The sequence below is a fragment of the Siphateles boraxobius genome, unplaced genomic scaffold, assembly GCF_051911475.1.
Source record: "Siphateles boraxobius isolate OS27281-9 unplaced genomic scaffold, OSU_SipBor_1 6, whole genome shotgun sequence".
Lineage (NCBI taxonomy): Eukaryota > Metazoa > Chordata > Actinopteri > Cypriniformes > Leuciscidae > Siphateles > Siphateles boraxobius.
The window spans coordinates 11,560,871-11,576,579 of NW_027509186.1; the positions used below are offsets into that span (position 1 = coordinate 11,560,871).

The following is a 15,709-nucleotide window of genomic DNA, read 5'->3' on the forward strand; positions in this document are numbered from 1 at the left end:
TGCATTTATTAATCTAAGATAATGTCAGTTTTAACATTTACTAATACATTATTATAATCAAAAGTTGTATTAGTTAATGCACTGTGAAATAACATGAACAAACCATGAACAAGTGTATTTTTATTAACTAACATTAACGAAGATTAATATATACTGAAACACATGTATTGCGCACTGTTAGTTCATTAACTAATGGTAACAAATGAAACCTTATTGTACAGTGTTACACTACTTATGGAAATAATATACTTTAAAGGAATATTCTTAAATGTGAACTGAATGTAATGTTTTATATCATGTAATTGCATGTCATTTAAATTAGGATTTTACTTGTACATCTTTATTTAAAATCTTGCAAATTTTTCTATTGTTTGTGAAATACTGTATGCTTTAAAAAAACAGCAAAATTGTATGTGTTTTGGCCATTCATTTACACGACAACGCCGGTTTGGGGACCTGAAAAACACAATCTTTTTAAAACGGGTTTCAAATAACAAGGTTTTGAAAACGATACCCTTCCCGTCTCCATGTAAACAACAAAAAAGTGAATTTGTGAAAACGGTGGCATTTTACGTGTTCAGTCTATAGGCGTGGGGTTATTAAAATATTAAGATTTAAAGTACACCAAAAGTGCACATTTAATACAATTAAGCACATTTCTATTTCCTAATGACAAAAAATCTGAATTTCATAACTATGTGAACTGTTTAAAGAGAGAGTCGTTTTCCTGAGATATGTGCATGCGATCAGTATGATTGACGAAAGATTATAGTGATGCATTGTTGTTTAGTTGGAGCATGTTTTATATTGACACAACAACATCGAAAATCTGGTCCCCATTTTGTGATTTTATGACTGCTTGTTTCAGGTTTGCCAGATTAGTTAATGTGTATGTAATTTGTCAATATGTGTGTTTTTTGTTCAGTCCTGTACCCCGCGCTGGCAGACGTGTATTGGGAACACAGATGACACTCTAGGTTTTGCATTGGGTGCTCTTTTCGTCAAAGCCACCTTCGACAAACAAAGCAAAGAAATAGTGAGTTACTCAAAGCCATTTGTCATTGTACGACTAAAACCTACTGTATACGTATTTGACAATGCAAGTTTATGTCCTCATGTTTAATTTAGCATCTCATTGGTGATGCATGTTTGCCATCATGTGGCAGCAATGTGAATCATTCAGTTCACAACCTCATCTTTTCTGTACAAACGCAGGCGGAGGGAATGATCAATGAAATCCGCTCGGCTTTCAAAAATGCGCTAGATGATTTGAACTGGATGGATGAACAAACCCGACAAGCTGCCAAGGACAAGGTGAGAGAGGATGAGAATGACAGAGACTGCAGCATGACTGGATAACCGAAACTTGACGGCATTCAGGATGGCAAAAACAGCTTAACTGTAAACACTTTGCATTGCTTGTCAAGAAATCAGGATAAAGTGTGTTTTCTGGCTCTAGGCGGATGCCATCTACGACATGATCGGATTTCCAGACTTCATTCTGGACTCCAAAGAGCTTGATGATGTGTATGATGGGGTGAGTCAGTCAGCAAATAGCTTTCGTTTACATTTTTAGAATCCTAAAACTTTAAAATGATTGTCAATGTGTCTCAGATTTAGCGTTGTGTTGTGCTTCAATTTTAAAAAATATATGGTGGTTCATATTGACTGAATGAAGCTTAATTTATTTAAATATTAAATAATGTTTCACATTCAATTAGTAATTGAGGATGAATAATAATTGAATTTAATATATTTGCACTACCATTCAAAAGCTTGAAGTACGTTGTTTTTTAAATAAATGATACTTAATTCAGCAAGGATGCATTCAATTGATCAAAAATGTCAGTAAAACATTTACATTCTGACACAAACAAAAGATATTTCAAACAAATTCTGTTCTTTTGAACTTTCTGTTCTTTGAACATCAGAGAATCTTAAAAAAAAAAAGAAAGACAACTGTTTTCAGCATAAAAAAATGATCCGAAATGTTTCTTGAGCATCAAATCATCATATTCGAATAATTTCTGAAGGATCATGTGACACTGAGTAATGATGCTGAAAATTCAGCTTTCACATCACAAGAATAAACTAGATTTTAAAATATATTAAAATAGAACACAGGTACTTTAAATTGTATAACTTGTTTCACAATATTACTGTTGTTATTGTGTTTTCTGATTAATGCAGTCTTGGTGAGAATCAGACATTCAAAAACAACACAATCTTACCGACCCAAATCCTTTAAATCATAGAGGGTTATAATATTATATGACATTATATTATACTTTATTTAGTTTAATAATACTGAAAATATCCCAACTAACAGGTAATGTGGTGTTTTTTCTTGTAGTATGAGGTTACAGAAGACAACTTCTTCCAGAACATGATCAACTTCTATAACTTCTCAGCACGAGTGATGGCAGACCAGCTCCGCAAGCCGCCAAACAGAGACCAGTGAGTTTAGCAGTGTGTGATGAGAGAGAAGAGAGGCTTCCTGTAAGACGCTGGCTGATTTGTGATTGCGCTATCTTTGCATCTGTAGATGGAGTATGACTCCACCCACGGTCAACGCTTACTACATGCCAACCAAGAATGGCATCGTCTTCCCCGCCGGCATCTTACAGGCCCCGTTCTACGCCCCCGATCACCCCAAGTGAGCAGACGTGGCTCAAGTAGTAAGCATGTTACTAAAAAAACCTCTTGGGTTTATAACAACTATGATGTTTTGGTGTGTTTCACAGAGCTTTAAACTTTGGTGGTATTGGAGTGGTCATGGGACATGAGTTAACGCATGCATTTGATGATCAAGGTTAGTAAACTGGGGATCATATCATATATTTTTGTCTTTCCCTGATGGCCAAAATTATTATTAGTAAAGATAAAAAATAAAAAAAATCAATTAACATTCTCAATGTTCTCTCTGGCCCTTAGAATTAAACTGACATTTTTTTGTGATTGTCCTTTTTGAAAAAGAAGTACACTTAAGCATACTTTGAAAAAAAAGAGTATTTATTATCGAAATTATATGATTTAAAAAATATACTTAAGTGTGAACTGAATGTAATGATTCACTTAGGACACTAAGTTGCATGTTAATATCAATTAAATTAAGTTCGTATTAAATGCAATTAGCTGCACTTTCGAGTGCTTTTTGACCCACTTAAATAGGACTTAAGTTAATCTTTATAAGTCTAAATCTTTTTAATTACTTCTATTGTCTTTGAAATGTAGTTAAATATATCTACTGACAAGCATTTATGATAAATTAAAATATACTTTAATGTAATTTCTATTGAAACTTGTATGTCATAGATCTTAAACTTCATCATTACAAAGAGATTTAAATAAATTAACTTTGAATGTTAAATTGAATAAGACATCAGTTCAGTTTTAGTACGTTAGTCAACACATCAGAATTAGCGCACTTTAAAGCATAACAAAAGATTATTAAAACAATGATTTAAAATGCATTTTACAGTAAAACTTTTAATTTGACATCACAAAGTGGACGCTTTTGTGGTGGATGGTCTTTTAGAGCTCCTAAAGTTGCGATGCATTTTTTATAGTGCATCAATAAAATTCAATATTTCATCATATAACCCTTTAATTGTATTACACAGGCAGAGAGTATGACAAAGATGGAAACCTTCGGCCGTGGTGGCAGAACTCGTCTGTGGAGGCGTTTAAGAACCGCACCGAGTGTATGGTGGATCAGTACACTCAGTACACCATCAACGGAGAGCACATTAATGGAAAACAGACGCTGGGAGAAAACATAGCAGACAACGGTGGTCTGAAAGCTGCCTATCACGTAGGCTACATTCCGTTTTGGTTGTAGCGCATTACTAAGTCATTTAATTATAGTAAAGAAAGGGACTACTCTTATTTTTCTGGAATTTTAGTACAGATTTCATTCAATTTAACATCATCTAATGTTAAAATGTATGTTTTTATTGTAACCCTCACCCTTTAAATGCTTTATCAGTTCAAGGATAGTTTATGCAGTTTTATATGATTTATTTAAAAGAATTAATCCTAAAAGAAACTATTCTTGTATTGCTCAACTGGCCGAGGTTCATATGGGATTTAGAATAAATAGTAATAAGTAATGCAATACTTTTGAAAAAGTAAGTAATTAGGAAAGTAATCCAATTGCACTGTTGAAGTGTAACTTATGTGACACTTGTTAGATTTCTTTCTTTTTTTTTTTGTTTTGTTTTTTTGTCATTTAATAAATGTGCATATACAACATTTGTGTAAATATAGCAGACATTAAGCTTGTGTTCTAATCAGCCCTGCAAAACTCACTTTAAATACCCACTATTTGTATGGGCACTCGCGTAATTTATTTATAATCATTTAATAATTTAAACGACAAGCCTAAGAATTTACAGTATGCTCTGTCCACATTAAGAGTGGATGGTCAATTAGAGCCTTTTAAGCCATTAAATAAGTCGCATTTTTAAAAAAAAATGTAAGAAATGTACATTTCTTTGAAGTTTTTGTGGTTCCCGAGGCTCCCCCTTCTGGTGATGGACAGAAATCACTAGACATTTATTTTCCCCAAGCTAATGCTAATGCAAATGTTGCAGTTAAATTGAAGAAAGACAAATGTCTGATTTTGAGGTCTTTGTTTGGACAGGCGTACAGGTCATGGGTGAAGAAGAACGGTGAAGAGAAGAGACTCCCCGCTGTCAATCTCACAAACGACCAGCTCTTCTTCTTGGGTTTTGCTCAGGTATGAAAAGACACACAACAATAGAAGCAAGTATGCAAAAATAATAACAAGTATGACGTGAAACACCTGTTCACCCAACTACTGTGTAACGGGTAAACATGCTGTGCCTCACCAATACAAGCCGAATATTAAACTTATGTCAGGCACTGAATGATGTATTGGCAGTATAAGTAATGAATTTGCTGAATAAAATAACACTTTTTCCTTTTTTTAAAATAATAAAGTAACACTTTAAAGTCAATGGTTTAGGTATCATAATCTAAAATTTTTTTTTTTATAAAAATAATATAAACATATTATTATAGTAGATATTAACCAAGATTAATAAACTACCAGTGATTTGAATTGTAATCTTTTTACAGCAGATCTTAATCTTGGTAAATGTTAATATGTAATATTATTATAGCATAATATGGAATATATTGTAAATTATTTCTGTTATATCATAAATATTTTTGTTGTGTTAACATTATTAACATATTAACATTATCTAACTTATAATATTCATTTATTACTACATGTAGAAATTAATATTGCCTGGATAAATCTTATCAAACTTAATTTTTGTTAATGTTCATGTATGTAACTATGGTGTTTTATATATATATATATATATATAACAACCTTATTTTAGGCACTATATGATGTTGTAACAGAAAAAGTGATGAATTTTCTTAAAATAAAAATTTCAATACTTTTTTATGATAAAATAATACGTAAAGATAAATGCATTATCAATAATTATATATGTTAATATATTACTAAATATAGAAAATATTATATATTAAATACAATAATATTAAATAATTAAAGAAATATCTCGGTTAATCTTAATTAAATTAATTCAGGTTAGTCTTCAGATAAATGTATGATGTTATATATTATAACTACATTAGTTACCATAAACTAACAACATTAATAATCATTTATTAAATTCTAAATAGTAAAGTTGGATCCGTTAGTATTAAATGGACCTGAGCTGACATGAACTAATAAACAGTTGTATTTTTATTAACTAACATAAACATAAATAATTAAAAACTGAAGCAAATGTCTTCCTCATTGTTAGTTAGCTAATGCGTTATCTAATGGGGCCTTATTGTAAAATATTACTATTATAATGTTAGTATATTATTATATGTAATTTGAACTAATATTTGCTTTAAATCGTAAACAACCTTAAGTGTAACCAATAATTTTAATATAATACCTGTTAAATAAAGCACTTGATATAAAGTATTGTGAATATCCACCTTACAGCAACACTAAAAACATTACAAAACCCGAACAATGTTTGTGAAACCATGTGGTCTCAGAAACGCATTCCTCTGGCTCTTCTTCTCAGGTCTGGTGCTCTGTCCGAACGCCAGAAAGCGCTCACGAGGGCCTGATGACGGACCCCCACAGCCCACCCAAATACCGCGTCATCGGCACCCTGACCAACTCGCCCGACTTCGCAGAGCACTTCCAGTGTCCGCTGGGCTCTCCCATGAACTCAGGCCACCGCTGTGAGGTGTGGTAGGACTGGCACACACAAAACACCAGCTTGCTTACACAGACCAGCCTGGCCAAGAAAAACACGCCGAACGGACAGTTCGGGCTCTTTCTCAAGCACTGTTTTTTAATTTATGTGCTAAAGCTATTTGAGGAGTTGGGCCGAATGCAGGAGGAGGAGGGGAGCAACTGCCAACGTTGATGTTCTCCAGTGTTCGTATCGACCGATATCAAATTTTCCTCTGCCGCCACATCAGCCCACGTGGGCTCGCTTTATTTATTTGTTTGCTGAACTCGATGGACATTAATGCGCCCCCGTCCAACGCTTACATGTGTGATTCTGCGCTTCATACCCTGATTGCTTGGAAGATATGACCACTGTGACGCCACTGGGAATATGTGTCTCTCCGTGACCTCACTGGAAACGTTTGTCTCGACTTCACAGGAAGATTCACGTTCTCACGGTGACCTCACAGGAAGTGATGAACGACATCTGTGACATCTGTGACCCCCCCACCCCACCACAGGAAAGGAAGGAAGCGTATTTCCCAATTGTGATTTCATAGAAACGCTATCTAATGACAGGGAGAGCCACTGTTTGTTCATCCCACCTGTGTATCATGTTTTGATCTTGACAAAGTTGAAATGAAATGTTCATTTTAAACTGCTCTTTGCCAAAGAACAATTTTAGTTTTGTTCCTCGTGTAAGCGAAAGTGGAAATTTGCACTGCTTCGACCGTCGGTAACTCCATTCCAGTGTAAATCCAGTGTGTTTGCCTAAAGACGTTTACTTGTATGTGAACGCTGTGTTTCCGTGTCAGTGTGTCTGTGAATGGACGTCTCCACGTTGTTTGGACTTTGTCAAGTCTGCTGAAATGCTCACGTTACGTTCTCAAAACCACTAAAAGGGTGAATCTCACCAATGTTTGACTCATATTTCACCCCCAAATCAATAGATTATTAGGATTATTTGCATTAAAAATGTCTATTTTTAGAACTATTTATAATTTTTCATGACAAGCAAACACATTATTCCTCAAATTCCCCTACAGTTCATTAGATTATACTCTGTAAATAATGTTCCAGTAAACAAATGCTGTAATACAATCACTTTTTGAAATCAACATAAATTGGAGGTTGTACAACAAATACCACCAAAATAAGAAAATTATAAATTCAATTATGTTTAATTTTAATTGAAAGAAATTAATACATTTATTAGCAAGGATGCATTAAATTGATCAAAAGTGACAGTAAATACTTTTACATTGTTACAAAAACATTCTATTTCAAATGAATGATCTTCTTTTGACCTTTCTATTCATCAGAGAATCCTGAAAAAAACTGTATCAAGGTTTCCACAAGAATATTAAGCGGCACAACTGTTTTCAGCATTGATAATAATAAGAAATCAGCGTATTAGAATGATTTATGAAGGATAATGATGATGAAAATTCAGCTTTGACATCACAGGAATAAATTAAATCTTCAAATATATTAAATAAGAAAACAGTTCTTCTTAGTTGTAATAATATTTCACAATACCACTGATTTTACTGTATTTTTGATTCAATTAAAGCAGTCTTGGTGAGCATTTATTTCAAAAACATTAAACAATCTTACCAGCCCATTTTGTTTTACTTAACCCATTTTTATTATGGTGATAATTACATTGTTTTTTTTTTCTTTTGCATTAAAATAATGATATTTGTGCCATAAACATTTGAAAAAGAATGTCACAATGCAAGAAATCTTCATAACAGGCTTTATTTTCAATCAAGTTTAGTTGAAATATGACTTATTCTTGACATGTTTCTTGAGATTCACCCATTTGCTAAACTTTCCAGCATGCCTAAAGTGTTTCAGAGAGTTGCATCAGACATCATTGTATGTGTAGAGCGATTAAATGACTCATTTCAGGTCGGATTGCTGCCGTATCCAGTCCCATCTCCTGAGTTTTCAGTTGCTGTAAATTGACCCTGCGAGGACATTTTAATCTCAAAGTTTGTTCTGTTGAAGTGTTGATTGGCCAGTTTTTCTTTTGAACCTGGCTTTTGCTTTCCTGAAGCAGGCCGGTTGTGTCATTTGATGTGTTTTGAGTGCTGCTGACTTCACCTTTAGTTGGTTTTTGTTTATTTTAAGCCACAGTTGAATTGCACCATTTTAAAAGCTGTAAGAGTGTTTGGCATCTTTTTCCGACAGCTGGCATATAAACATCCACATTTCAGCTCTATTTTCTTCATAGCCAGAGGCTGAGAGCGCTAGAGTAATTAGCTACACCGAGATGAGGTTAATAGATGAATGTTACTGCCATTAAATTTGAAAATGAAAAAAATAAATACTGTTAACAAGCACTGTAGATTATTGTAACATGCTCATTTGGTAAAGATATTTAAGGTATAATTAACCCAAAAATGAAAATTCTGAATGCTTCACTGTATGCTTTCTCTGAATGGAAAAGAGAAGCATAATTTTGTTCAAAATATCTCCTTTTTTGTTTCATTGGAGGGACTGAGGCAAATGATGGCAGAATTTTCATTTTTGGGTGAATTATTCTTTGAACTGTTTAGTCAGTGTTTCTTCATGTTGTCTATCAACACTCTTGGAAGTTTTAGTGCTTTGTTTTAAGTTTGATTGAATTATGTTACTGAACGCTTCCTGACTTTCGCTTTGTATAACACCATGAATATTTTTCCTTTCATGGGCTCTATGAGGATTATGGTGGAGATGTCAGACTAAAGTTTTGCCATGGAAAGGCATTTGGTTTTGGCCTTAATTATTTACTGTAGACCTATGGAATATGATGTACATAGATAGACTTAAATATATTCCAATTTATGTTGAAAAAATGGAAACTTGAAATGTTTCAAAGCCTTTAACAGCCAGTTTAAGTGTGTTATATGCCTGCTTTATTTGCAATTTCGGTCTTAAATACCAAAATGCCAATCGAGAATTTCCTTTTGAGAACTGAAAGTACATTATCTTAATGTTTTTGCTGGATGAAAGCCATTTATTGAGCTTTGGCTTGAGTGTAATGGAGGTATCTATCACATCCTGACACTCACACTTCACTTTCAGTGTTTCAAAGAAGTTCAACTTATAGAAATGATAGATGCGAATCGTTATTTTCCAGAATGTTATTAAATGTGCCACATAATGCATTCCATTCAAAATTGTGGGACGATACAGGGTGATATTATCCACCCACTCACCGTTAAAATACTGAAATTGTCAATCATCTTCAAGAAGATGCCTTATTTAATTTATAGAGTGTACATTCACCATGTAATCAACTGTAGTTTGTTGTCATGTCTCTTGTGTACGGCTGGCATTGATATTTGAGAGGTTACATTGTCTTATAGTTGTGTTTTTCTTTTCTTTTTTCTTTTTTTTTAATCAGACAACATTCCCTAACATATTAGTTGAGAGGGGAATATGCTCTGCCCAGTGTGTAGTGCAACATTCAACATAGAGAACAGTCAATGAACATGAAATAAAGGATATATATTATAAAAAAAGCTAAATTTACCTTTGGTTTTTCAAACTATTTACTTTGTTACTTTTGAAATATTTTTGGTGTCATTTATGTAGGTAATGTAGTAATAAAAATTGTTTTTATATTATTTATATGTTAATGTTTCTGTCACATTTCCCCTGTCACGGTACCCCTGTGTGCAAAACAATCAGTCACCATAGTTACCAATAACCCACACCTGATCCTCATCCCTTTACTCATAAGCAGACACGCATTCAGTCAGTGTTTGGCCTATAAGGATGCAGAGTTTTTAGCTGGTCTACTCACCTCTGGATCTCGTAAGAATTACCTTTGTGTTCCAGCAATCTCCAGCAGAGGCCGCTGTCCCAGTCAGTTCCAAGCGTCCTCATCTTGGCCACAAAGGTCGTCCCATGCTCCTTCGCCTCAGCCGAGGTGGTAATTTATTTCCTCCTCAATCCGAGCAGAGGGAACATCTTTGAATTTCTCCAGTCCCCAGTTCATGCTCCCTGCCCTGCCGGACACTTCCTTCTCAATCGACATTCCAGAGATCATCAGTCACTCAGCCAGAATTCCTGAGACCTTTTTCTCTGCTGGTCCTCCAGATATCAACCACTCAACCGGTCCACTAGAGGTAATTTCCACTGTCAGCCTTCCAGAATCCTTCCTCACAGACAATCTTCCAAAGTCTCTTCCAATGCTTTCAGCTCTGCCAGCTCTCCAGAAGCATCCCGTTCTGCCAGCTCTCCCACTGTCAGCCTTCCAGAGTCCCCCCTCACAGCAGGTCTTCCAGAGTCCTTCCTTGCAGCTGGCCCTACAGACGCTTTACAGATGTTAGGGTTAGGACTAACCCTCTCTGGCAGCTCTCAAGCTGCATCCCTTTCTGCCAACTCTCCAGAGGCTACCAGCTCTTCCGGCTATCCAGACGTTGCCAGATCTCAAGAGGCATCCCATTCTGCCAGCTCTGCCGGCTATCCAGACGTTGCCAGATGTCAAGAGGCGTCCCATTCTGCCAGCTCTGCCGGCTATCCAGGCGTTGCCAGATCTCAAGAGGCGTCCCATTTTGCCAGCTCTGCCGGCTATTCAGACGTTGCCAGTTCTCCAGAGGCGTACCACTGTCGGCTCTTCAGATGCTAGAGGTCCTATGCTCTGCCCTGGACTCCAGACCGGCCGGCTCCTCCCTGAATCCCTGCACTGTCGGCTCAGTCCTGGCTCCAAACTCCTCTGACTACACTTTGACTTTGGGTCCCCATTTACCCATGAGAGGCAGACCCCTCCGGGGCTGTAAAGAATTTGTAGGTGTCAGGAGCCGCCTCCAGAGAAAGGGGGAGTAATGTTCACGTTTCTCCTGTCAATCAGTTACCATAGTTACCAATCACCCACACCCGATGCTCATCATTGCACTCGTAAGCACACACACATTCAGTCAATGTCTGACCTACAACAAGGATACAGATGCCTTACCTGGTCTAAGACTCTCTCGCAAGACTTGCCTTTGTATGCCAGCAATCTCAATTGCTATCTCCAGCGAAAACCATCGTAATCTCCAGCGTTCTCCAGATTGTGGTGATACTTGCCTCCTTTGTTTATCGTGTGTGTGTGTGTGTATGTATGTGCATGTGCTCATCTCGTCTTATCATCTCCGGGTGTGAGATACTGCTTTTGTCAATAAATACCTGCATTTGGGTTCTCACATTTCTTTTCCTGCTTTAAGTTTGGTTACTCTGACAATTTAATTTACAGAAATATTTAAAGGGCACCTATTATGCCCCTTTTTACAAGATGTAATATTGGTCTCGGGTGTCCCCAGAATGTATTTGTGAAGTTTCAGCACAAAATACCCCACAGTTAATATATTATAACCATTTGAAAATGTCATTTTTGGGGCCTGTTTTAAATAGAGCTGTTTTGGTGTGTACCACCTTAAATGTAAATGAGCTGCATATCCCCACTCTGTCTTTTGATGAGGGCATAACTTGTGAGAGACCCGCTGTTTTGTATGGCATTCAGCCGTACATGTTTGAACCGGAATCAGACCCAGATGATGAAGAGACTCCGGCAGAAGAAACACAAATGAGAATGGACCAGGACGTCTCGGAATGGTTATTTGATACATTTCTGTACTTATAGAGTTGTAATCGCGCCCCCTTTGCAATTATGGATGTGCAACACACACACAGACACACACAAACTGTGATAACGTTGGCGCAATTTTTTGAAACTACAAACACAAATACTGTGATAACGTTTGCTACGTACAAACGAAATTACATTTATGCGAGGGACCTGTTGCATCATGTTTACATTACTTGTCGTACAGGTGCTTATGTGGCAAATGTGAGACGATGGCTACAGAACAAGAAAATATATGCTGCAGGGAGATAGAACAGGTATTAATTTATTTACATTTGTAATTGTTGCAAAAAATAATATGTGACATAAAACTTATGTGTGGTTACACACTATACAAACAAGGTTTAAATTATATACACAGATATCCTACGACGACGACAACAACTTTAGACGCATTGGTTGTTGAATTGGCTGACATCGACTGAAATGACTATTTGCTCAAAAATCATAAAATACACTTACTTCTACTGGAGGTGACGTTGGATCGCGAACAGTAGGCAACTATCCAAACTTGAGGATTAACTTTGAAGCAAGACCTGATTTGAATTTACCCTCGTTCACAAAACAGTCAGTCAGAAAATTATTTGCGCAAACATAAACGTATTTTGGAAGTTTAAGTGGCGCCTTTCCTTCGTAAATAAAATCCATCCACTGCGTTTTCAATGGCTCTGATGTCGGAAGTAAGTGAAAACTACTATGTACATTATTACATCCCACAACAGAACACTTATGATTCTTAGGAGACATTTTCAACAAGGCAGCACAAACCGTCAGAACACCGGCTGTTGTTGAAACAATGGAGGCTGGTGTACAGATCACCAAGTCTATGCCAAAACCACAGTGTCAATCAAACCACGTCGGTGGGGCTTGCTCAATTGTACGTCACATTGAGACGAATCTTAGAACAGCTCGTTCTGAGACAGTGCTTATGATTTATTGAGATTGTAAAAAAACCACTGGGTGGTTTTTTATTATTCTAGGGTGGTTTCTACATTTACATTTAGCTGACGCTTTTATCCAAAGCGACTTACAATTGCTATATGTCAGAGGTCGCACGCCTCTGGAGCAACTAGGGGTTAAGTGTCTTGCTCAGGGACACATATTGGTGTCTTGCAGTGGATTCGAACCCGGCTCTCTCACATCAAAGGCATGTGTCTTATCCACTGAGCCATCACCACATTTGGTTTTGCTCACACACTGCCAACACACATTTATGTTCAAACACCATGTAAAAGTGAATATTGCATAATAGGTGCCCTTTAAGGAACATTCAACATCACATGAATTATATAAGAATGATGATTTGTTCCTGCTTTAACTGTTTAAATGTTCCTTACTTTAAAAACAGAAATATTTGAAAACCAAATGTATACAAATTAAATTGTCAAGCTGAATTAAGTAAAGCAAGATGAGTAATTTATACCCTGACCTTTAGTTTTGATGTCCGTAGATTGTATATTGAATTCATTAATCTGAACATCAAAAATTGTGAATTTATTCCATCTGTACAGTTTTGCCTTGCCTTCTTGCCTAGATAACTGACATTGCATTGTGTAATAATAATTGTGTTCATCAGAGCTGAAGTGTTCTGTGCCTGTAGTGTTTTCTTGTGTTTCACTGATATATTTGGAAGTGGAAGATATCCAGATGCACATTACAAAATACAGTCATAATATTACATTCCAAATGTTTTCTCATTAAATAAACTTCCTCTTTCATAATTTTAGGTTAACATATATTTCTAATATTAAAGAAATTTAATGAATTGTGTAGTTTTAAATATGTGAAGCATGAAATATGTTAATATGCATTAAGGCCTTAAACTGCAACTAAAGCTAACGTAAAGCTAATGTTTGTGTCTCTGACAAGACTGACATTGATACTGTATATAAGTAATTTATGACTGTTTGGTTTCAATGTGTGTCTGTGTGTCCATATTTGCAATGTCTGTGTAGCTGAAGTTAAGAGAAACTCCTCCTTAACAGCAAACATGACCAGACTCTACCCCTCCTTTTCCTCTTTACTTGCACTCTATTCATCCTTTCCCGATTGGGAGTTTTCCCCTCCAAGCTTCATCCTGCAAAACAGCTCTGGAGCCTTGGAAAGCACCACTTAAAATATTTTTGGAAAGGTTTTAAAGATAATGTCAACATCTTTGAGCTGAGGAGAACTGAAGGAGAAACAAATGCAGAGAGGAGGAGAGTGAGATTCAGGAAGGAAACTGCAGGTGAGCAGCGAGAGAGCCGAGATGAATAATGACCCAAAAAACACTGCCATGAACTATGAGACATTGCTGACGGAAAGTTGGAGCAAATATTTGCTTCATTAGGCATTTATTTGTGTGATTTGTTTATTAATAGCTGGTCACACTTTATATTACGTTTATGTAATTACTATGTATTTACATAAAAAAATTGGTAAGTACATTGTACGTATTGTATCTTACATGTAGTATTGAAAATCACTTTTGCTGCTATTGCGGTCAGAAACTGGATTTGGTGGGACAGATTTGGTGGTATGGGTAGGTTTAAAAGTGGGTTAGGTGTAAGGGAAGAGTCAACAATGTAATTATGTAAATACAGAAATTAATTACAGGCAGGTATTTTTTTAAATATTAGTACAATGTAAAAACATGTATGTACACAATAGGTGGTTAATTTAAATGATATTACTGATGCAATGTGATCCAGGCAGACAAGCAATGATTGTCAAATATCAAATTTGAATAAGGAATAACACATGTATTAAGTTAAAATGTAAAACAAATGAATTAAGTATGAAAATTGTACAAGCAAATTGACAGAGTATCTAACAGATGAAAATTTGAAGATATTTGCAAAATGAAAGGAGGGGTAGAGGAGAACAAGCAGAGGTGAAGAGCAAAATAAGAGCAACCAATATATATATATATATATATACATACAAGAAACTTACGTATATCCTTCTAAACTTATGTTTTGGTCTGATAAAAAAAGGACTTACCCATTATGACACAGCTGGTGTAACAGTTAGGTCTGTGTAACCGGTCAGGTGTCAAAGACAGATAAAACATTTACAGTACATTTACATAATATTCAAAGCAACTTACAAATGAGGAGAGGAATAGAAACAATCAAGCCAACAGTTGGGCAGCAACTAGTCCCAGTTAGTATTGCACGTACACGTAGCAAGTTTTATTTTAAATTTATGAATATATATAGAATAGTAAGTGTTTGTATTAATGTGTCAAGTTTTAACGAAAAAGATGCATCTTCCGCTGTTACTTGAAAATTTGGTTGAGATAGGCAGGTCATTCACCAGCTTGGAACAGTCCAGGTAAAGGTCTGAGAAAGTACGCAAGATAAAAATTGATATAGGATGTGTTGTTTTGACACCTTTAGGCCTTTAAGAGAATATTTCAGATCTTGCATTATCTCATGTCTGCAGAGATGGAAATATTTTGATACAACGGTACATCACTTAAACAATTATGATGGAAAACACGCCCACTCGATCTTACAGCACAGAAGAGACACCAAAGATCTTATAGGTTACACTTTATTTCGATAGTCACTTTAGACATTCTACTAACTATAAGTAACTTTTCAACTACATGTCGACTAACTGTCATTAGAGTATTAGTAGACTGTAGTAGACTGTCAGCAGACTGTTAGGTTATGGTTAGGTATTAGGGTTCGGGTTAGGAGAACAAGTTGACTTGTAGTTGCCAAGTTACTTCTAGTCAGTAGAATATCTATTGGAGGACCAACAAAATAAAGTGTTAGCAGATATTAAACAAGACAGTCTACTAATACTCTAATGAGAGTTAGTTGACATTTAGCTGCAAAGTTACTTATAGTTAGTAGAAT

The 15,709-nt window shown here is 35.8% G+C and overlaps 2 protein-coding genes across 6 annotated transcripts in view; both read left to right on the forward strand.

The window, feature by feature from the left end:
• The window catches only part of ece2b (endothelin converting enzyme 2b), a 78,548-nt gene extending 68,795 nt beyond the window's left edge, over positions 1–9,753 (forward strand). For all 4 annotated transcript variants that reach the window (XM_077207681.1, XM_077207684.1, XM_077207683.1 and 1 more), the window contains 9 exons: positions 926–1,036; positions 1,216–1,314; positions 1,460–1,537; positions 2,354–2,457; positions 2,546–2,656; positions 2,745–2,812; positions 3,624–3,814; positions 4,646–4,741; positions 6,087–9,753. In XM_077207681.1, the coding sequence (XP_077063796.1) occupies positions 926–1,036; positions 1,216–1,314; positions 1,460–1,537; positions 2,354–2,457; positions 2,546–2,656; positions 2,745–2,812; positions 3,624–3,814; positions 4,646–4,741; positions 6,087–6,263 (1,035 nt within the window). In that variant the 3' untranslated portion in view covers positions 6,264–9,753. The remainder of the gene's footprint in view (positions 1–925; positions 1,037–1,215; positions 1,315–1,459; positions 1,538–2,353; positions 2,458–2,545; positions 2,657–2,744; positions 2,813–3,623; positions 3,815–4,645; positions 4,742–6,086) is intronic.
• A 4,159-nt stretch (positions 9,754–13,912) lies between these two features.
• Positions 13,913–15,709, forward strand: part of ano7 (anoctamin 7) — a 58,677-nt gene continuing 56,880 nt past the window's right edge. The window contains exon 1 of one of the 2 annotated variants that reach the window (XM_077207730.1): positions 13,913–14,088. The gene's annotated coding sequence lies outside the window, so the exon portion shown is untranslated. The remainder of the gene's footprint in view (positions 14,089–15,709) is intronic. The other variant, XR_013195911.1, reaches the window with a different exon arrangement.